Here is a 23174-nt window from a genome sequence, read left to right as displayed (position 1 = left end):
TAATCACAGAAAACATTTAATCAATTATTTCAATAAGTATACATATCTTCATGTGGACGCTTATTGGACTAGATCCTTAGCGAGTGTAAATTCGTGTAGATCCATTTACACCAGCTGCGGTTCTGGCAGGCAGTACAGAGCAAAAACAGCACAGGACTAACTGAAGTTTGATTTAAAAACCTGAGGAGCTTACATCTTCAGGGAAACTGGGATCCATCACAATGGCTTGGTGACATTTTTATCTTACGATTGACTTCTTTCAGACTGAGCTTTTTTTCAAGACTATTAGCAAATGGCAGTGGTCAGGAAAGGTGAGATTTTATTGAAATATTGACCATACAGAGCAATAGAAAGAATACATTGAGCATCAGAAATAAGATTGTTGGGGTCCTTTTAGCCTAGCTATACAGGACATTGAAGGAATTGAGGTATCGTGCTCTAATTTAATAGGTTGCCACTCTAACTACTCTGAACCTAAAAAAAAAATCTAATAATAAAAATAGTTTCTCCTCCGTTTTCTCCTTTAATTTGTGCTAAGGACCTCCAGGTTTGGCATCGGTGGATTGAAGTGAATCAAAATCTGTAGCTTATGCATCTGAGGGTGGCAGTTGCATCTTTATTCTCACTCCACTGGAGCACATGATTGTAAGGCTTTTCCTCTCCATTATGTTATTGAAAAAAGTGTAATTCTCATTATATTGGAATATGAATAATAATAACAAAACTTTTGAATGTCCTTGATACCTTCCTGAAAGGTTAATACTAGTTATTATATTCCTAGCTGTATTCATATTTGCATTGAAAGCTCTCTGAGTTTATGCAGCTGGAAAATGTGTTAAAAAACTCCTGAATTCCTCCTATTAAAATGAAATAGCTGAAAACCCAATGGGGAGAAAACAAGTGAGAATTTTGCTTTCACCGAACCAATAAATTCATAACACAGATTAATGTGTAGAATATTATCTTAAAATAGTACGATGAATATCCTGGAGACTAGAACTAGTGACTATTTGTTGCAAGCAATTTTTAAATCAAATTTGGCCATTAAATCTGTCATTGTTCATGAACAGATTTATTTTTAATTAATTGGTTTATTATTTATAATTGTTTGACAAATAAGTTTTACATTAATATTAGAGTCAATGAGTTTTTTGCCAGCTGTTAGTAATTAGTGCTCTTTTGAGTATCTGCTACTTGGAATTTGCCATTTAGGGTGTGTAATTGTCTAACTCAGGTCATGTCGTACATTTTTTGTCCTCAGATTGGATGACCTATCCTCTTTGAGGATATCTGAAGAAACCACTGGGCACTGAATCTTTAAAAAAAAAGGGTAGGGGTAACTTTATGGAGTGAATTTAGAATAGGAGAGAATAAGGCCTGGGAAATTTTAGGATACTTTTAGTTTTTTCTGCCCAGATCCCCAAAAATATTTAGGCTCCTGATTTCCCTTGTTAGGAGCCTGAATACCTTTGAGAATCTGGGTCTTCCTGTCCTCTTTTGCAAAGAAAGAGCATTCATTTTAGTTGGGTTCGTATAGGGACTCAGACTTTAGAATATCTAAGTTTCTTCCTGAGTAAAGGATACAAAGATGAAAGTAAGAATTATTGGGTGTCTGGTGGACTTTATATTCAAATGTCTTTTGAAACATTTACAGAAATATTTGTGCATGTGCAAGGTCCTAGTGAACTTTGTTTAAGCACTGTCTAATGTGGCCCATTCGGTCTACCTTTATTCCACCAATTCTGAATGGATAAAGTATTCTTTTCTTCCTTGTGCAGATCTGATATGTTCTGTTAAACAGATATATTGTTCCATACTAAAGATGAATGCATTTCTGTGCTGGGTAAAATGACATTTCTGAATAGTTTGCTAACCACTTTGTTAAGTTTATAAGTGCTTTGGGGGACATATAACTTTGGTTATGTAATACATGAAAACTATTAAGATATATTATTTATATGTGCTAGGTTTATGTGTGACAATTGATTTCTCAATACTTTGCCTGTGGACACCATTCCTGAAGTTGCATTACAAATTAAATGAGCCCATTGAAGTTCAGGAGTGAATAGATATGTTTTTTTCTGGTTCAGGTTCCTCTCCAGTTTTGAGTAGCTCACCTCTGGAATCAATGGAAGATGCAGGTATTAAACACCTCGAGAAATTAGGCCCAAGATGAGAAGACAGAAATGTTGGCCTGTATGCTGGAAGCTAGGAATTAATGACTTTATCTCCCCACATGTCCCTTCACTCGCTTGATTTTCAGTTCTTTTTGAAAACACTGATCACATTTTCTTGTACCTAATCTTAACAACTTACAGTGCATTTATAATACTGTATAATGTACTACTATGTACAGTAGAAGTAACGCAGAGTTATGATTTTGAATGTGCCTCTTGTTGAGACATTCATTGTTTTCCATGGTGTGGATGTATATGTTCAAATGTGTAAATTCAATAGATTTTTTTAGGGCCTGATCCTCAGCTGGTATAATTTGCACCACTGAAGCCAATAAAACTACACCACTTTACACAAGCTAAAGATCTGGCCTTACTTTAAAATCAAAACAAAATTCCTGAGAAAGAAACATAAGAGCAAAAAAAAATAATGTGCTGATCACAAGTTAGGCATTTGAAGAATACATCAAGTCAAACTTTTATTAGCAAAGTTGAATTCCATGTATAATGAAAATATCTTTTAAAACCATACATGTACATAGGCATGATACAAACAGCAACTACAGTACAAACACATTTTTCTAAACCTTAATAAATTTACATTAACATTCATCTAGTAAAAAAAAGGAATGGTGTGAACTTAGTGCCACATTTGTCTTGATCTTTTCACATGAAGTAACAAAATATCTTGTGTAAAATAAAAAATACAGTATGCTTTGGCTCATACCCATATATTGGTTCCTGCATGAAAACTGAATTACTGCAGATAACAAAGCTTGATATGATAGTCAAAACTTTTACATGAAAGATATGGTGCTGAAGTGTAAACATGTACCAATAGTCAGGAGATCAAATGGCAAACATTATGTATATGCTTTATTCTGAAACACTAAACATTAAAAAAGATGCTTCTGAGGGCATGATCTTTTGTCAGGTTAATGGAATTTCTGCCAGCAAGCCCTAACAATGATTCCCTTCAATTTCTCTCTTCTTACATGGTTGTTATTTAAAATAATTGAGATACACTATATACAGCGTGTCTAAATATCCTTTTTATTTGTAGAACTATGACTGCATGATTGAAATTACAATGAAATGCCTCTTCAGATGTATACAAGGCTTAGAATAAAATTAACTAACATTGTTTTCCAAAGCTATGTGTAAAATTATTGTCAAAAGCCTGGAAAGATGCACTCTGATCGTTTTTATTTAATTCACTTGGGGAGGAAATTCTGATCCTGCAAATTTTTATTTACATGAGAATCATTGGCTCACATGGTTTGACAGAAGTGACAAATCCCTGAACCACTGCATCATGTTGAAAGCTGACCTACAGAAGATATGATTTCCTATTAATTATATATACTAAACAACCTAACTACTGTAATTTTAATACATTTATTAATGGAGTTATATGATGGGGTTGCCAAACTTAACTCCATGACCCAGGAGGTTCTTTCCATTTCTGTAGTCTATGTTCCAATATATATATTGATTTATTCATGGGGGGAAAGAACTTGTCTATTGTCTTCATTGGAAGCAGACACATGGCCAAGACACTTATCCTGTATTGGAATCCAGTAGCTAAGACTCCTGGGGAATCCCACGGATGTCAATAGGCGAATGCACAGAGGTGGGAATATGGTTTTTAAAGTGCATTAACTCCTTCGGACTTTGTGCCCTTGAGCTCCCAGACACCACAAGAGACTAAACTGGAGACGGAGGTCATTCCTAAGAATACTACATTATGCAAGCTTTCTTTGTTGGGTGGATTGTGCATATTTTAAAATGTATTGTTCTAATACACTAGGGCCAGATTCTAATACCCGTACCCACGTTGAATGGACCATATTCCATGAGTACGTAGTATTAGAGTAAATGGGAATACTAATGGAAGCTAGGAATATCCAACATGAGTAAAGCATTTGGTCCCTATTACCAGGGAGTTGTAGTGACCCCCTATATTTTGTTTACCTAAGACTTTTAATTATAAAATATTTTTGCAACTTTTTCTTTGAGTTAGCTCTATCACCTCCATTGTTTAAAGTGGGCCTTTGAAATTCATCAGGGAGAAATCCCTAGGGCCAGAGAAGTGCCTTTTTTTGTTAGAAGAAATTCCATTCAGATGTGGCTGAGATATAAGCTTCTGAAAATCACGATTACCCTTCCGTGACTTGTGCTGTCAGTAAAATGTTGGCAGCATGCCAAAATAATAATAGAATTAACATTCTAATCTAAGCTTGATCCCATGCCACCACCAAAGCAGTAGCAGACAGAACAGGAGTGGAGAGAGAAAGCTAAGCTTTTCTCCTTTCTAAAACCCCTTCCCTCTGCTTCCCCCAGGAGTACCACATGGGGAAGGAGTTTCCCTCACCTCAGGAAGGTTGAAAAGAAGAAAGTTGTTCCACACTCACAGTAATCTCTTCATTTTCCTTAGACCCAGCAGATGACTCCAGTAACCTAGTCCCACTTTTCTATGGTATATCAGTTTTCTCTTACTGCCAACTAAAATGGTTACTGTAATTAAGTACCCAAGCTGTCCTAGAAGTTTAGGATTCAAACTGACTGATGATGTATGATAGGGGAGCTCTTGTATTTGCATATAATATAATTTGTTTTTAATTTTTCTTTTAAAAGAAACTACAGACAAAGATCTATATTTAAAAATATTAGTTATGGTTGTAAAATCCAAATCAGAAAATTTAGGAAAGGTCAGAATTAAGGTTTCATATGCAACCTTAATTCAGCCTTCGTGTGTGTATGTATTATGATATATATATATATATATATATATATATATATATATATATATATATATATATATATATATATATATATATATATATATATATATATATAAATAACATGCTCACATGGCATTTTTTTCACAAGACCCCTGTCTTATTCAGCATATGCAGTTTTAATAAGTAGTTAACGTAAGAGAGGGGTTTTGTATGCAACAAATGAAAAATCATTACAGATTTCCAAAATGTTATTTGATTAAGAGGATTTCAAGCACTACTGAAAAATATCAGAAATACCTATTCTCTTAATTATACTACTATATTTATGGTGCTAATACTTTAAATGCAACGTAAGTGTCAACATTTCCCCCTCTTTACACCAAACCCCATTGAAATGAATGGAACTGGCCTGCTTTGAATGAAAGGAAAAATTGGCTCCAAAAGTATAATCTGTTTTGCTTTTAAAATGACATCTCTTTCGGAAGCATATTTTAACCTGTACATTCCAGGATATAAAGTAGACATAATGATGCCTTTAAAAAAATCCCTGCTGAAAAAGAATTACTCAAGAAAGAGAATGGAGCTAGACAGAGACAAGAATCTCTTGGAATTTCAGACATTTGTTTAATATTCATTGGGCAGGGTCCTAAAAAGTCAGTGCACATTTAAAACATTTCATTGCACATCTTTTTGTCACAGTGTGATTTTTAGGCCCTGAGGCATAATGAATCACGAACATTAAGATTTAAGAGTCTGAATAAAAAAAAATAATAGAAAAAGTACTCATACCGACACAGATGAATAGCACATCATAGGAATGTCGTCAGCAACTTTAAGCTACAAATGAGCAAGTGATAGCACAGGATGTTTATTCATTATTTGATAAGAGGATGTCCCACTAACATGGTTTGAAATTTGTGGCTGTTTAATATAGATGTTTCTGGGACAATGACGCCAATTAAACCGAACAGCCTGTAAGTGCAAGAAAAATGCATATTGTTGCTGACTTTTAATGGGTCATATCGGGCCTAATGTGTGAGCAGCCATCGAAACTTGCACATGGCAGTGGCCAACAATCCTAAAAGGTTTGCCCCTATCAGAGGTCCAAACCCTTTGCACAGAGGAGTTGTTTAGTAGCTATGGGGAGCAGAAGGAGAAGGCAGACTCGTGGAATTGAGTTCTTATCTAATACACTCTAACACCCTAGCCTGGACCTTTCCCTCCTCCACAATCAGATTTCTCTCTGAGGATTTTGTGCCACCTACAGAAGTTGGCACAGCAGTAGGGGAGAAGAAGAGAGTTTCTGGCTACTCAATGGACCATTAAAAACAAACTAGAAAGGCCAGTAATTTGTGGATGGAAGCAGTGGTGGTTGGGGACTTATTACTTCAGCTTGCTGGATAAGGCTAACTAGGGGCTCTCCCTGTCCTATTAAGAGTTTCTTTAGAGGCTGGGAAGAGATAAAATGAAGAGACTAAATTTAATGTTTACAAAATCCAAGAAAAATTTCAATTTTTTTTTTCTAAAAAGAGTATCCAGTGGAAATAATTGAGAAGGCAAGGAAACATTCCTCTGCTAGCCAAACATTGCAGCCATGTGCTAGTGCAGAGCACCCTAAAAGTGAAATGGATTAGGAACAGACTAGCAACAAATTGAAATTGTAACACAAGTCTGGTCAATTCTGTTTATTTCACTTTCAGGTTCTCATGCACTAGTGAACACTCATCCTGTTGGGTAATTTGTCTGGAGTCCTGAAAAAAGTCACCGTATGTGACTTGGAACAGGATGTAAGGTTTCAGTTTCCTGCCAGACGCCATATGTGAGACACTCTTCCCCCGCTCCACCCCCCCAAAAGCTGACCAGTCTCTTTTCAGTGATCAAGTTGAATTAACTGTATAAAGTAAACAAACAGTACAAATAGTGAGATATTTGTCAAATTCTCCCAATTTTAGGGATCTGAGGATATTGTGTATTATAATACAGGATATTGTGCTAACTATTTTAACCTATGACCATATCATACTCCTACAAGCCACATATAAGTAGTCCCATTGGCCTTTATTCCAAATAGATGGTAGATTTAGGGCCAGGTTTTCAAAAGGATTCAGCACCCAACAGCTACCATTGTTTTCAATGGTTGTTGAGCACTTTTGAAGCTCAAGCCACTTCATTTAAGTACATGAATGGGAGCTGGTCCCTTAGGTATTGTATAAAATTAAAACCAGTGTTATAATTATTTAACAATGTGCATCATGCAGCTCATAAAGTTGTAATTCTGGGTCTGATCCTGCAAACCCTTACTCATGTGAGTAGTCTTTACTTACACTATTATTTCCACTGAAGTACTTGCAATGAAATCAATGGATCTATTTGCCTAAGGACTACTCATGTATAAAAGATTTTGCAGGAATTAGCTTTTATATAGTAAGATTTCTCCTTATAACAATGGCTAAAGTGTATTGTAATTGCAGATACAACCATTTTAAAAGAACAACATAGAACTGCAAGGAACATTTGCATTGTACTGAAGTTAACAAACTATAAAAGCAAAAACAAAAAAACAAAAATGTTTTAAAATAATTGGGAGGCCAAATATAAAAAGGCCAAACGTGCACAGTGCAGCTTTGCTGAGTTTGTAATGGGAATGAGTAGCAGAGAAAGGAACAGCTCCATTGGGAATTTTAAACCTTATTCAGTACACCATGTAGAAAAGAAACTCTAATGTAATCCATTTTTTTTAAAAAGGAACAATGCAGGATGTGAAAATATTTTTTTTAAAAATACCTAACTATTCAGGGTTTATTTTTTGGAGAGCGAAACAATGATTTTTTAAGTATTATCCAAAAGAAAGAGGAAAAGCTAATATCTGACTGTTTTATACCCAGTTTGTCCCTCTATTTCTACATAGCAATACAAACCAGTCTGTGTTTTCAGTTATGTAAATATTAACGTAATATGTACAAGAGAGACAAGGTGGATGTCTTTCATGGACCAACGTCTTCTTCTGAAGAACTCTGTGTAGCTCAAAAGTTGGTCTCTTTCCCCAACAGAAACTGGTACAAAACAAAGATATTACCTCATCCACCATGTCTCTCTAGTATCCTGGGACCAACATCACTACCACAAAATTGCAAATAATATGTACAATGCATTCCTGAAATGTATGCTAGCATACAAATATACAGACAGAAGGCAGACAAAAAACAGTTGCTTAGAAATGCAGTTTTCAAGGATCTTGGGAGGCAGATTCAGGTGGCCTTTTTAGTAGTCTAAAGACCTGATCCTGCTTCATTGACACATAGAACAGATGTGGGATGAGCCTCGTTATCCTCTGCCAAAGGAAAACTAGTGTAACTGAACTTGTTTAAGGAAAGAGTGATAGTTACTGGAGAGAAGATATAGATACCAGATCGGAAGCTGTTTCTTTTGAGAGCAAGTTTGTGATCAAATTATTTTTGGATAAAGCTGTTTCTCTAAGTAATTGCAATCAGCTCTAGCCACTAATTCTAGACTTACTTAAACAGACTTTCTTCTTCTTCTTCATGAACATTAAATAATATATGGAATCTATTTCTATAGTGTTTTCAATTATTTTTTTCTTGGGGTTAATTTTTAAAGTAATCTCCCTTCTCCCACCCCCACTACCTTCTGACCTCCACAATGCTAAGGTCATTATATATTAGGGAATACTGGATGTAAATGTATATACAAAGTGACAAAGCATACAAGAAAGAGAAAAGTTATATAGAGAAACATGTAGGGTAGCAAGTATCTATATACATATGTAACACTGAGAAGCTATGGTTTTGGTCAGACTGAGTGGTATATATTGAATGTGAGAATATTATTCACCTGTTCTTTACGAATGAAAACACCCGAACAATCAGGACTGAAAAGTCTCAAAAATCATCTTTTGATAGCAGCGACTAATTCCCATATTACCTGGAGGTTGGGGTCCTGACTGATTCATTCTGCAACCTACTTCTGATCACATATGGTAATAGTTGATTACTAGTCAAGATAAATATGGAAATTTGAAATTAATCATTTATGTTAATATTTTATGCATGGAGAGGAAATGTTGCTGTAGAACTTCCAGTGCTTTCGACTGATCCTTTTTCCTTAGATCCAGCGTAAGCGCCAATAAATGAACCATCTTCATTAAACATCCCTTGGTCCCCTTCTCCATAATCTACCAAACTATCAGCACTTTCCGTAGCTTTAATGTCCCCGTTAAGTGACTGGAGGCTGCCTTTGAGTGGCTTCTCATCGCTGTCACTATGAAATAAAGAAAAATCTTCCCAAAATCTAGCTTTGTATTACAATTACAACAGCAATTGTTCATTTCCTTTATCAAAATAAACAGATATATTGAGGGAAGAGGGAATCAGATACATTTTGATGGGGATACAGTTTCAAAACATTGCACACAACACACTATTCACTTGATTCTAGGTCAAGTCAATGAATGTGGTGCAGCTAATGCACCCTGCTCTGTGCATTGTTTGCATTTTGCATTTTTTGTAATTTTGAATTTAGTGGAATAGGTCAAAAAACAAAACCAAACAAAAAATGCAAACATTACTGAAAAGAATGGATTGCAAACAGTTTTTATTTTTCCTTTTTTGTCCCCTTTCCATCTTTTGCCATTGAAAATGGGGGGGGGGGTCGTCCCAAGGAGGAGGAAGGGGAAAAGAGGAAAAGCTGAAAACCAGCTCTATTGGTTCATCGTTGTACCTTATTTTGTATCTTAAAGAGAGGCATAAAGAGTCTTATTTTACAAAGCAAAGAGCCATTTGTATTGCCCATTACAGGGTTAATTTGTTTCACCAGCCTTTGAAGTGGAGTAGGTGGATTGAGGTAAAGGCTGATGTTTGGGGGTATTGGTATTTTATTGTGTCCTGTTGCTTTTTGGAAGGGGTGAGCACTATTTTTGGAACTTTAAATGATTGGCATGGTGCTGGGTGGGCACTTTTATTTATCCTGAGTAATAAATAAAATACATTTTGCATATCTATCTATTTCGCAACTGCACAGTCATAATCTACATTCACTCCGTGTGACACTGTTTCCATCTAGGGATGACTGGGCCATGCTATCGGGGTTGATGAGCCTGCTACAGCCTTGGGTAAGAGAGCTGAATCTCTTCTGCTTTCAGATGCAGAGGTGCCAGGTTTGACTTCAGTGCTGAAGATTCATCCAGGGGCACAGAATTACATAAAGTGGGTAATTTATATGCACTAGACAGCTGTGTGCCTCAAATACCAATCTGTAATGCAGCAGTTATTGCACATGCCATAATGTATGTAGATCATCTCATCTCTGAAACATCAGGCCCAAACCTCACTTCTTCATACCATTTGTATTCAGTACAAAAGAGCCCATCATTTCATATGCTCTAGAATTACTTGGGAAGAGTCTCCAAATCTGTTTTGGGCTGCTCTGGTTTTGCACTTAATTCACCACTGAGCCTTCCACGGTCCCATGCAGGGTTTGTGGCTGGATTACTCCCATATTGGCTAATCCCCAGTTGCTGGAATGACCTTTATGTTGGCAGGCTGTGCTCAATTCAGCTACACCTAAGGATTAGGGAGCCACAAAGGCCCCAGACTCTGGATTTGTGCCAAATATACCCTGAGCAGCCCAGAGCTCTGGGCCATTCCCTTTACAGCAGAGCTGCTTGAAAGATATCCCAATTTTTCCATGACAAAGGGGACAATTCTTTTGCAACATTTTTCACAAAGGAGCGGTTCCATTTTTCAACTAACTCCATCTTTATAAAGTGATGGAGCCAACCCTGTGTATATCAGAGAGAAGTCTTATTGACCTGATGGGAAAGCATAAAGCCTTGTCTAATGGGACCTATCAGCATCATGGCTTAGTTGCCCATTGGTTACATTGTTACATCTCCAGCCTCAAACTCTGAATTTACATATGTATATGAAGGAATGATTCAGTGAAGTGTTAAAAGACACCTAGTGTTATTTGGCAAAGCTATTTTTAACAAATGTATACTAATCTATATTAATTAACATCCTTTTTTATTAGGCATGGCAAAAATAGTAAATAAGACACAACACCTAATTACTAAGAAGCAGTCAAAAGAGGCAATTTACAATGGGGGCCTGTGTAAGGCTGCTACAAAAAAAAGTGTTGGAAACAGTGAAGTCTAAAGGAAAGTGTATCTTCTGACTAAGGCTTTTCAGTGGAAATGGCATGGGAAATCCCATGAGATCTTGCAATGAGCCTGTTATTGTATATTCTGGAAAGCCCAGCATTTCCTGTCTCAACAAAGCCGGCAGTTTGTCACAGACATTTCCTAACTGCCACGAGATATAAATAATATTACTAGAAATTCTTATACTATTAGAAACGGACAAAGAAGCAATAGCATTTTTTAATCAAAGACATGATGTTACTGGTATCACTAAGACATTAGGCAACTGGGCCATATTCCTGCTCTCATTTATGCCAGTGTATGCCTGGTAACTCCATTAAAATCAATGGAGTTCCACTGGCTTTACTATGAAGAAAGTGACAGCAGAATATGTCCATGTGCATCTCCAGGATATCTATGTCTCCTAGAAAGAAGTTCATGTCCAATGATGATCTGAAGTAAATCATCTTATGTACATATCCAAACACAAAATGGTCAAGACCGAGATAATCCAATTAGATGGTACTATTAACGTGATTTCAGAAGAACCAACACATGAATCCAACTTACCATGGTTGCACATAAAAATTAAGTAACTTGTGCACAACTTCACCGAACTATATCTCAAGATGTGAATGCAATGGCACTGCCTGCTGGCTACCCCCTCACACTGCAGCTCTAGGAGCCCAGGCAGCCTCAACAATCCAGCTGTCTTCTCACTCTTGCGCCGTATAAATGGTATATAGAGACTGTCACGTATTGGACTGTTCTAAGACCAGATATTCAGGACAGGCATTAGACCAGGGGTCGGCAACGTTTGGCACGCGGCTTGCCAGGGTAAGCACCCTAGCGGGCCGGGCCAGTTTATTTACCTGCTGATGCGGCAGGTTCGGTCGATCACGGCCCCCACTGGCCACGGTTCGTCATCCCGGGCCAATGGGGGCGGCGGGAAGCGGCGCGGGCCGAGGGATGTGCTGGCCACGGCTTCCCGCCGCCCCCATTGGCGGTGAACCGCGGCCAGTGGGGGCCGCGATCGGGCAAACCTGCTGTGTCAGCAGGTAAATAAACTGGCCTGGCCAGCTAGGGTGCTTACCCTGGCAAGCCGCGTGCCGAACATTGCCGACCCCTGCATTAGACCACACATTTGCCCCTCTCAGACCAGCACTTTGAAGTCTTAAGCATCTCCTCCAAGATGTGATCAGCACTTTTGACTGCAATTGACTTCGGTGGGAGTTGAAGTTGGTAGGCACCTCATAGGAGGTGCTCAAACTGCCATAGGATCACCTGCTATTTTGTGGGCTAATCAAAAGATACTAGCCTATTACTTTACATTAATCAGTCCCACTCTATTGACTTCAGGGGGAATGAAGGTCATTAGAATCAGGAGATATAAAGATGTCTCAAGTATGTTTTCATTTGTCATGAAAAAAAGAAATAACCAGAGAAAAATGGAAAGTGGATGTAGATGCTACAAAAATCTTCCAAATTGTTGGGCCAAAGATTGGGCTTCTAGGCTAGTAACATAAAAGTTCAATTCTGCCATTCTTACTTAGTTCAAACTATTATTGAAGTTATTAGTAATGTTGACTGAATAAGGATATCAGTAACTGGCCCCAAAATTTGTCTCTTCATAATCAATATACAAAATATGTCTTGCTCATTTTCCCAAATACAGTATTTGTATTTCTAGAAAATACAAGCTGGAGTTGGGGGTGAAAGTTACTAACCACATGACATTCTTACCTTTCTAAATATCTGTCCCATTAGAAGGCATTAAAAATTAAATAAAGATGAAATTATGCAGGAAAAAACCCTTATCCTTTGTAAATAATCTAGTATACATACTGGATTTAGCCAGCAACCTTTGTGTTTTAAAAGCTAGTTAACCAGTATTCCAATATGGTTCATACAACGATGTATTTTTCATATGTAATGTAAATATATAATGTAATTAATTAGCTTTTTGAGTCTTGAATGCAGCCAAATGTAACTATTTTACTTCTTATACAGAAACTACTATACTAATGTTTATTTGCCATTTTCTGTCTTTTAAATTTTTCTCTCTTCTTTTGCAGAATGAACAACCCCCATGTTACTAAGGGCCCAATCAAAACCCATTGGAATCAATGAGAGTCTTTCCATTGACTTCAATGACTTTGGATTAGGCCTAATATAAACATTATATAACAATATATATATAAGGTGCTAAATAAGAAACAGATGGAAAAAAATAGGGCTACTCCATCAAAAATTACCTATATCATAACTTGGGTGGATTAAAGTGTTCTGGATATATCTTTACATTCATATTATCATCCACTCCCATGGGGTTTGCTTTGAAAATGAAAAAATAGTGTTACTTGCATATTATAATACAAACATATCAAAGAAATACTTGTGAAGGTATTGTAAAAAAACCATTTGATATAGTCGATCATATTTACCTATATTCCCCAAAGATCTCATCTTTAATTGATTGAGCTTCGGGATCTGGATGCAAATCCTCTTTTTCTTTCACTGTACAAATGAAAGAAAGAATAGATCTGTTCACCATGCTGTTTCATGTATCATTTTTATATTTGGCAGGTTCTATAGGAAAACTGTCAATCATTATCTACAACTGGAGGGCAACAACTTTAGTTAAGTGTTTTGCATTGCACAGAGGAGTATGTTTTCAAGAGGTGTAAAATGGGGTAGCTGCCTAATTCCCAAGGACCCTAGTCAGAGTTTTGCAGCTAAATCCTTGTACATTGCTTTGAAAATGCAGCTCCTACAATTTCTTTTACTAAAACACATTTCTTTCCTGTGCAATTCAGGCTATATCTGGAACCATAATGTATATTTCATTATGACACTATTTAGTTGGAATATGAATTTACAAATTGCCACATTGGAAAAAATATTTAAAAGGTGCATCTAGTCAAATATCCTGTCTCTATCAGTGGGTAATTCAGGATGTTTCCAAGGAAGGTGTAAAATGCATGTCATTTTTTTACAAACCTAATTGTGCAGTACCATGTGGGAATTTTTTTCCTGATTTCTGCTGATGATCAACATGCATTACAGAATGGCATATTATAGTCACTATTACTTTTATCCTAGCTAGTTTAATTGTTTTTTGGAAAAAACATTGTGGGCACACAATTATCATAACTAGGTATATAAAATAGGTAACTGCACATGCAAAAAAATGCTAATTAGAGGATTTTAGTCCAATAAACACATGCAGCTCTAGTAAATATGGTCAAGATCTTTTAAGGAATTTTGGTCCCAAACTGTTCCCACTGAAATCAATGGGAATTAGGCAGCTTAAGTACCTTTATAAAAATCTGGCCCTGTGTGTACAAGTTAGGGCCCCAGTCCTGCAACTGGATCCCCTAGCACGGTCCCCTGTGTACTCAATGAAATAATAATAAAAAAAACCAAAATTAGCACAACTACTATTGTGAAACAACAATATATAGGGCTGGATTGTAAACCTACCTGAGTAAGGGGCAATATGTAGCATTTTAACGTTATAACCTGTGGGTATAATGAAAATTATTGTAGTGTCTAATACAGTGGTGGGCAACCTGTGGCCCATCAGGCTAATCCGCTGCTTCCCGCAGCTCCCAATGGCAGGGAACGGCGAACCATGGCCACTGGGAGCTGCACGGGGCAGTGCCTGTGGACGGTCAATGTCAGCACAATGTCTCGCGGCCTGCAATCAGATTACCCTGATGGGCCACATGCAGCCTGAGGGCCGCACGTTGCCCACCACCAGTCTAATACTACCAAACTCCCACAGCCTTTAATTTTCACTTCTATATCTCTTATCACATTTCTAATATTCCCATTGTTTAATTTGGAATACAAAATCTGGAGAAAAATGGAACAGAGATTTCTAATTGCGCAGCTCAAATAACCCATGTAATGCAATGACTAGATTTAGTCAGAGGACATTTAAGGAGTCACAATTCATATCAAATTACTGACAATGGGTGAACCTGCTCGGGCATAATCTCAAAATTTCCATGTGAAAGACATTGGATGAAAAGTGACCATCTATCAATATGATGATCAAATTGGTGCCCCTACTCACTTCAGTGATGCAGGATCATGGCCTAAACCTTCTCTGTTAGAAACTGCTTCCTGAATCACATGTAAAATACCCTCACTAATTAAAACAATGAAACCCATAGGGCCACTCTGGGGCATAAAACCCCTATCTTTCTAAGCAGAGAAAAGTTATTCAGATGTTAACCAGTGACAAGATTGCTAGTGGCACCGAGACCACTTAGAGAGAGATTAATGAGTCTACTCTACAGCCTTAGCTAAGAGCCACCTGGCTTTTAGCTCATGCAGTAGAGGCTCATGCATTTAGCTCCAGAGGTCCCAGGTTCAATCCTGCCCGCCAGCATCCAGGGTCTGTCAGTGTTACACTGGCAGTACAGAGTGCGCCCATCAATTTGCCTCCCAATGACCCCCTCACAAGTCATGGAGCATTCTGGGAGCAGAAGTAGGAGTGGGGCCGTAGCACAGCCCCATGTTGATTCTGAGCAGTGCAGCAGCACACAAAGTAACACGGGGAGGATGTTGTAACTTAGACAGGCCCCCATGGCTGTCTCAATGACACCAAGGAGTCCCGGAGAAGCCCAGGATCAGGAAGGTTCAAAGGTGGCTTAGAGCCATTATAGTGTCTCCTCCTCTGGGGTGAGTGTTCTGTGCTGCACCTCTTACAAATGGAGCACAGAATCTCATCAGCTGAGTCAAGATTTGCTAATGTTTATTTAAATTCACTCAATGTCATATTTATTAAAAGTCACAAATACAAATTTTGTATTCCAGTTGGTATGAGTTCAACCGTTGGGGACCGAAGGCAAAATATTGAGGCATTTCCACTTCAATAAGAAGTTATTTGTGTGAAGAATGACTGCTATTATATAAATATCTCAAAAAGGACAACAGAGTCATTTACCTGAGTATTTTCCTCCTTTATTTCTTTTGACAAAGCACATCGTTAGCAGCAATAAGGTAAGCAAAGCGATGGCACACATCAGTCCAATAAACCAGCCTTGGGTGGAAATTCCCTCATAAATGCCAGCATAAGCTTTGTAAAATGAGAGAAGTAAAAACATTTAACGAGAGGAAAATAGACTATCCTAACCAAAAAAAAAAACCCCACCATTTAATATTTTCGGAACTAAACCTGAATCACACCAAACTATCGCTATTTACTGCTTTACTGATTTCAGTCTAACATTTTCAATGTAAAAAAGAAAAAAATCCAGGACATAAATAATAGGTATGAGGAATAATGTTCACATTTAAGTAAATAAAGTGTCTGCAACATAATATATATAAGTAATTCCAAAGGACTATTTGATTTAGAGGATTAATGCCAAATAGGAAAGTTGGACAGAAATTGATAGCCTCTCATGCAAGCAGTTTTGCGACAGAAATAGAGTTAAAAGTGTTTAGGATACATGCAAACTGCTCAGCTAGCCACATTGAAGATGTAAAACGTAACAGCACCTACCCTATTAAAATAGCATGGTAGCTAAAACCTGTAAATAATATGTATTGGAAATTATTTACATGTCATTATTTACTACTGGGAAGACAAAATACAAAGCTGAATTGAAAAATGATGGACCCATTCCTGCTCCTATTGAAGTACATGGCAAGAAGAGGCTAAGATTTCACTTTCATTGCACCACATAATAGGTAATGTCATTATTTCTTGAAAAATTAAAAATAAAATAATCTTGTTTTATCACAATGGATTTATCACCCTAAACGGTTTCATATCTCACCTCTCTCCCTCGTCTCAATTACATCTTCAAAAATGCTATTGTTATCAACCCAATTCTTAGTCACTAGACGAACTGTATATTCAGTTCCGGACTCAAGTGCCTCAATGGGGTGAAACTTTTGGGTGGGATTTACTGCTTCTGAAATCTTCCCGATCCCTTTACCTATGAAATGTACATAGTCAAGTCACATTGATTAATTCTATTAATTCAATAGCAGGATTCTGAAATGCACAGTTACAAATGATTTAAATAACAAGTGATAGTAAAACAGCATACATGAATATATTTAACATTTGCCTTTGGATAGTTTATCTTATTTTTTGAGGTAGACAAGTAAAAAAAGTAGAAAAGCATTTTCTGTACTTGCTCTTTGATATTCTGCAGGATAAAATCAGTGTCAAACTGAAATAATCCTGAGATTTATGAAGGGTTTGTTTTAAATTTGCAGGATCAAAGTAAATATTGAAGGAATGGCATATAGGATTATAGATCTGCTTTAACTAATGAATGCTTAATTAAAAAAAAAAAAACTGAATATGGCCTAGGTTTATTTACACAATCTGTGGCTTGATCCTTCTCCCATTGAATTGAAGTATATGGGACAAGACTGAGGCCCATATTATCCTGAAACAGATTATTACATCTTTTATACGAACCATTAAACTGGGATTTATACTCAAATTTTCCTTAGACAATAAATCTTCTTGTCCCCGTTTATTTCACATTTGTACTGAAGCTATAACAAAGCTCTCTTTTAGGTATACCTGAAGTTTTCTTTCAAATGGATTTTCATATACAATCTTTACATATTCTAATTGATATTTATTTATATGAAAAGTATTTTCAATCAATTTTTTCTGTGGGTTTCCAACAAAGTCAGTCTTGCACTCCTTTTGCTTTCAAAACTCTCCTTGACATGAATAGGTGTTTTACCTGAATCCAGGACAGCAGGATAAGTGGTTTATTGTGTATGCTTTAAAAAAAAAGTATTTAATGCTTATTGCAAAAGGAAGCAACTGTTATTCACTGCAGTGAAGATAGAAGGATTTGCCCTCATCCTGGATACAGTATAGTATAAGTCATACTAATGAATCATAACTGATCCTCTCTTTCAGGATTTTAAGCAGTAACTTTTGCTAAAATTACACAAGGAATAAAAAACAGCACCCACATTTAGGGCCTGATCCAAAGTCCGTTAAAGTCTACAGAAAGGCTCAGAATCATTGATGTCAATGGGCTTTCAAATCAGGCCTTAGTAGAACCATGCCCAGGTCTAGCGTTAGACACCAAAGTTTGGAGGAAAGCATTAAAACATATGCCTTTTTACTTCTTTTCAGTTACTTCATTTGCTTCATTTAGCTGGTCAGCATTCTAAAGTCAACTAACAAAAGGGATCTTATGGATACTCATACACACAGCATAGCTCAAAAACTGCTCGACCAATTTGCGCTTATAACATGGACAGTAAAGCAATGCTGATTACTGCTGAAACTGGTAAGCAAGCAAACAAAAAAGCTTTGAGCGATTAGCCCTTCTTGATAGCTGAAGGAAAAGAAAAAGAGATTAAGAGTAGATAGACATGGTTAAAGGTGCTGGACATGATACTTTTTCCAAGGCAAGTATACATATATTACAATAAGTAGTTAAATTAGTAGACCACTGGAACATGTTCAATTAGAATAATGCTGATGGTGAAGCACAGTGTATTAGCATAACTTAATCCATCTAGAGGGTCCTGTGGCACCTTTAAGACTAACAGAAGTATTGGAGCATAAGCTTTCGTGGGTGAATGCCCACTTCATCAGACGCAAGGCTTGTGTCTGATGAAGTGGGCATTCACCCACGAAAGCTTATGCTCCAATACTTCTGTTAGTCTTAAAGGTGACACAGGACCCTCTGTTGCTTTTTACAGATTCAGACTAACACGGCTACCCCTCTGATACTTAATCCATCTAGTGGTACATTTTACAAAATGAACTACGGTACATGAAGCTGCGCTATAATTTTTTAATCAAACTGCAAATTAAGCAACAAGACATTACAGGTAAATTTTAATTACATTTTGTAAAGTCGGGATGTCAGAACAATGTGTTTCATAAAAAAGCTACCCATAAAGTAACAAGAAATAAAGCTCTTCTATGTGAACTTTAATCCTGTTGGTCAATAAATGCCATCAAAGACTTAAAGATGTCAGCCAGACAAGGTAGTCATATTTACCAGTGTGTGTGCAGCATAGGTCTGATCTGGTAGCTCTACTCACTGAGATCATAAGCCAGCAAAGCACTTAAACTTGTCCTTAGCTTTAAACATGTGAGTTGTCCCGTTGAAGTCAATTTCTTTAATGCCATGACTCACTTATTTAAAGTTAAGCATGTGCTTAAGTGCTTTGCAGGATCAGGGATTGGGTGTTTTGCCTTATTGGGATGGCCTGATTGGGAACAAAGTTTTACACCATGAGTTCTGCACGACCTTTGATATTTGGCACCACAATGTTGTATAAAGGATTTTCTGTATTCTAAAATGTAAGATAGGAGTCCAGTGGAGATTGCATGTGTGTGATTTCTTTCCATGTAAATCTGGTCTGCATTATAAAACTAAATACTGTACAATACCTATAGAAAAGAAATAATGGATAACTGGGGAAGGATTGGTAGAGGGACTAGAAAAAATAGTGTAGAATCCTGAGCAAGGCAAACAAAGATATACTGGTAAGGAAATGTTTACTCGATATACTGAAAGGTCAGTGCGCAGCAGAAATTAGCTTCAGAAAACTGAGAGCAGTTAGGTTAGGTTTTTAATCTACAATAAAGGAAATAAGCTTTAGTAATAAAAATATACCACCAGCATTTGTCATCTCCCCACTACTATTTATCAGCCATATCATGGGATTCACATGAACATTAAACTGAACTGCAATTTTACAATGTTCCTATTGGATTTAGAGATTTATGAGAACAATGGAAACCTATGGAATAATGGGAAAACAAAGATAAACCTCCCCTAAAGACGTACTATAGTGCTAGTTCTCCAAAAGTTAGCACATCTGTTATGAAACTCACTTATTAAAAAAAAAGATTGGCAATCTTACAGTTGTATTATAATTGTAGGTAATATTTTAATTTATAACAGCACCTGTCTAAATACCTGTGCCTGGAATAAATGGAAAGTTAAACTACACTTTCATCAGTTTTCCTCTACTGAATGGCTATTAAAAGCTTATAAATATGCATCATAATTACACTCTACCTTCTAGGCTTTTGTATTCCAGGAGGTAGTTCGTGCTGATTGGGAGAGATCTTTTTTTATTGGTAATTTACAATTACCCTCACATCCTTAAAATCCATTAGATGAAAATTAGTAGGCCTTCCTGCTTAACTTGACACCCAGACCATACACCTTGACTTTTGGGTTGTTGGACTTTTGGACAAAGCACAGAAGAGAGGTTAGCTCATTTTGTCTTACCACCATTTCTGTTTCTGTTTACTTTTGCTCCTGGCCACAGTTTTACTGGCTGTAACAGGGTGGGAGAGGTGCGATGGTATTTAACTATAGAAAGGATTCACTAGGTAATGCTTGTGATGCTTAGAATAGCAGTAGGTGATCACGAGTGCCCTGGTTCAGGAAAAGCTCGTATGTACCACCAGGGCTTGCAGAGTTGCTCCCAGTACATGTGCAGATCAGCAGTGTGGCTTGAGAGGGCAGAAGGCTGCCTGAGGAGTTGTATAAATGATGGGATAGTGGAGAAGGCCTGTCAATCAGTTGGTCATAGTTCAAGAAATGATTCTCTCTATTAGGAAGTTATTCTATATGGCTAAGAAAACTGTGTTTTTAGGCTTTCAGAATGTTGGGTAGCAAATGAGAATTGAGAAGGATCAGACCTTATTGTATGAGAGGCTACTATCATGATCTTGAGAGATGTCATAAAGGTTAGTATTCTCAGGCTGGGATTTTAAATAAAGCCCAAGGGAAGTAGGTGCCCAATTGTCATTGAATTATAATGAGATTGGAACATGTAACTTCCTTAGGCTCCTTTGAAAATTATAGCAATAGTTACTGTTTCATGTGCCTGGATTTTTCATTAACACTTGGATTTTTGTATGTGCAGTAATCATTGTAACATACATAATTCTGTATCTTGTCAATGCTGCAAATCACTGGTAGCTCTGGATAGTATGAAATTTGGCAACAAAGATTGTTGAGTCAGATGCCTGGCTATCAGAGGCGGATTTAGTTCTATTTTTTTAGGAGTTTCTCTTTCCATTTAAAATATATATTAATGTTATGCTGTATATCATTTCAGGTGGCTAATTACACGTATAGCCATATTGATCATTAGGTTTTCGTATGTCAATGTTTTGGGGGCAGTTTAAGAAATGCTACCTAAATAAAAAGGTAGAAGTAATAATCATTTTCTAAACAGAGACAGCACACATTCTTTCATGGAGTTAAGCCTGAGATAAGCCCATAATATTTAATCAACTCTCTCTAAAAATACAAAAAAAAAAGCGAAAAGCTCAACAATGTTAAATCTATAAATTCTACACCCAGGTTCATAATTATCACCGCAGAGAAAAAACTGCTGATCCTAAATCACAATTTGCTAATCTCCAATCATTCATTTTAACATCAAACTGAAAATATAATTTAACTTTGAAACTGTACTTTTAAAAAAAATTATTCTGCAATGTAATGCAAATGTTACAGAGCGGCGGTAATTTCCACCATTAGTAAAAATTCTCCAAACAAAATGATCCCTGTTTTACATCTAACCTCCCTCCCCCTACACCCCCCCCCCCAAAAAAAACCCTCGAACTCTATGATGACTGATTGAATAATTTCTCTAGGTGAGTGAAAAAGAAACTCGAGAACCTATGGCAACCCAAAACGATTGGGAAAAGGATTTCTGCAGAAAAGGACCTAGGGGTTACAGTGGATGGGAAGCCGGATATGAGTCAACAGTGTGCCCTTGTTGCCAAGAAGGTTAACAGCATTTTGGGCTATATGAGTAGGGGCATTGCCAGCAGATCCAGGGATGTGATCATTCCCCGCTATTTGACATTGGTGAGGCCTCATCTGGAGTACTGTGTCCAGTTTTGGGCCCCACACTACAAGAAGGTTGTGGAAAAATTGGAAAGAGTCCAGCGGAGGGCAACAAAAATGATTAGGGGGCTGGAGCACATGAGTTATGAGGAGAGGCTGAGGGAATTGGGATTGTTTAGTCTGCAGAAGAGAAGAATGAGGGGGGATTCGATAGCTGCTTTCAACTACCTGAAAGGGGTTTCCAAAGAGGATGGATCTAGACCAGGGGTCGGCAACCTCTGGCACGCGGCTCGCCAGGGTGCTTACCCTGGCGGGCTGGGCTAGTTTATTTACCTGTTGACACGGCAGGTTCGGCCGATCGCGGCCCCCACTGGCGGCGGTTCGCCGTCCTGGGCCAATGGGGCCAGCACATCCCTCGCCTGCGCCGCTTCCCGCCACCCCCATTGGCCCGGGACGGCGAACCGCGGCCAGTGGGGGCCGCGATCGGCCGAACCTGCCGCGTCAGCAGGTAAATAAACTGGCCCGGCCCGCCAGGGTGCTTACCCTGACGAGCCGCGTGCCAAACGTTGCTGACCCCTGATCTAGACTGTTCTCGGTGGTACCAGATGACAGAATGAGGAGTAATGGTCTCAAGTTGCAGTGGGGGAGGTTTAGGTTGGATATTAGGAAAAAAAAATTCACTAGGAGGGTGGTGAAGCACTGGAATGGGTTACCTAGGGAGCTGGTAGAATCTCCTTCCTTAGAGGTTTTTAAGATCAGGCTTGACAAATGGCTGGGATGATTTAGCTGGGGTTGGTCCTGCTTTGAGCAGGGGGTTGGACTAGATGACCTCCTGAGGTCCTTTCCAACTCTGATATTCTTTGATTCTATGATTAATTTCAAGTGCGACTGTGAGTCATCTTTTTCTAGTCATGAAAGGCCTTAATCTGAGCTTTTGTGCAAATGGAGTGTTCCCTGTGGTTCCCCATGACTCTTCCATGCAACTCAGTAGGCACAAGTTCTGCACAGTGTTTTATCAATCACCTGTGCAACCACCTGTTGTATCTCAGCTGGGTTTTGCCACTAAATATTCACTTCGGTTAGAATGCTGATTTAAGAAATCTTCCCCTCTATTGACGATATATTACATAGTGGATTGAGTTATTAGTGCTATTGGTGTTAGGGTAGTGACATGCAGGGTATGAATGGGGGATTACATTTGGGGCCTGCTCCTTATAGACCATTGGTTAATAGTACTGGATTTGACCCTAGGCCCACACATTGC

At 37.8% G+C, this 23174-nt stretch overlaps 1 protein-coding gene across 29 annotated transcripts in view; it reads right to left on the bottom strand.

The window, feature by feature from the left end:
- Positions 1 to 6625: 6625 nt before the first annotated feature.
- The window catches only part of CHL1 (cell adhesion molecule L1 like), a 193152-nt gene continuing 176603 nt past the window's right edge, over positions 6626 to 23174 (bottom strand). For 17 of the 29 annotated variants that reach the window (XM_065550795.1, XM_008164340.4, XM_065550789.1 and 14 more), the window contains 4 exons: positions 16871 to 17032; positions 16033 to 16164; positions 13520 to 13592; positions 6626 to 9196 (listed from right to left, as the gene is read on the bottom strand). In XM_065550795.1, coding sequence (XP_065406867.1) covers positions 8980 to 9196; positions 13520 to 13592; positions 16033 to 16164; positions 16871 to 17032 — 584 coding nt within the window. In that variant the 3' untranslated portion in view covers positions 6626 to 8979. Of the gene's footprint in view, positions 9197 to 13330; positions 13410 to 13519; positions 13593 to 16032; positions 16165 to 16870; positions 17033 to 23174 lie in introns of all 29 variants that reach the window. The other 12 variants (XM_065550799.1, XM_065550798.1, XM_008164345.4 and 9 more) reach the window with 5 other exon arrangements.

The sequence above is a fragment of the Chrysemys picta genome, chromosome 7, assembly GCF_011386835.1.
Source record: "Chrysemys picta bellii isolate R12L10 chromosome 7, ASM1138683v2, whole genome shotgun sequence".
NCBI lineage: Eukaryota > Metazoa > Chordata > Testudines > Emydidae > Chrysemys > Chrysemys picta.
Note: the sequence above shows the minus strand (reverse complement) of the source record. Positions and strands in the feature narration are given on the sequence as shown.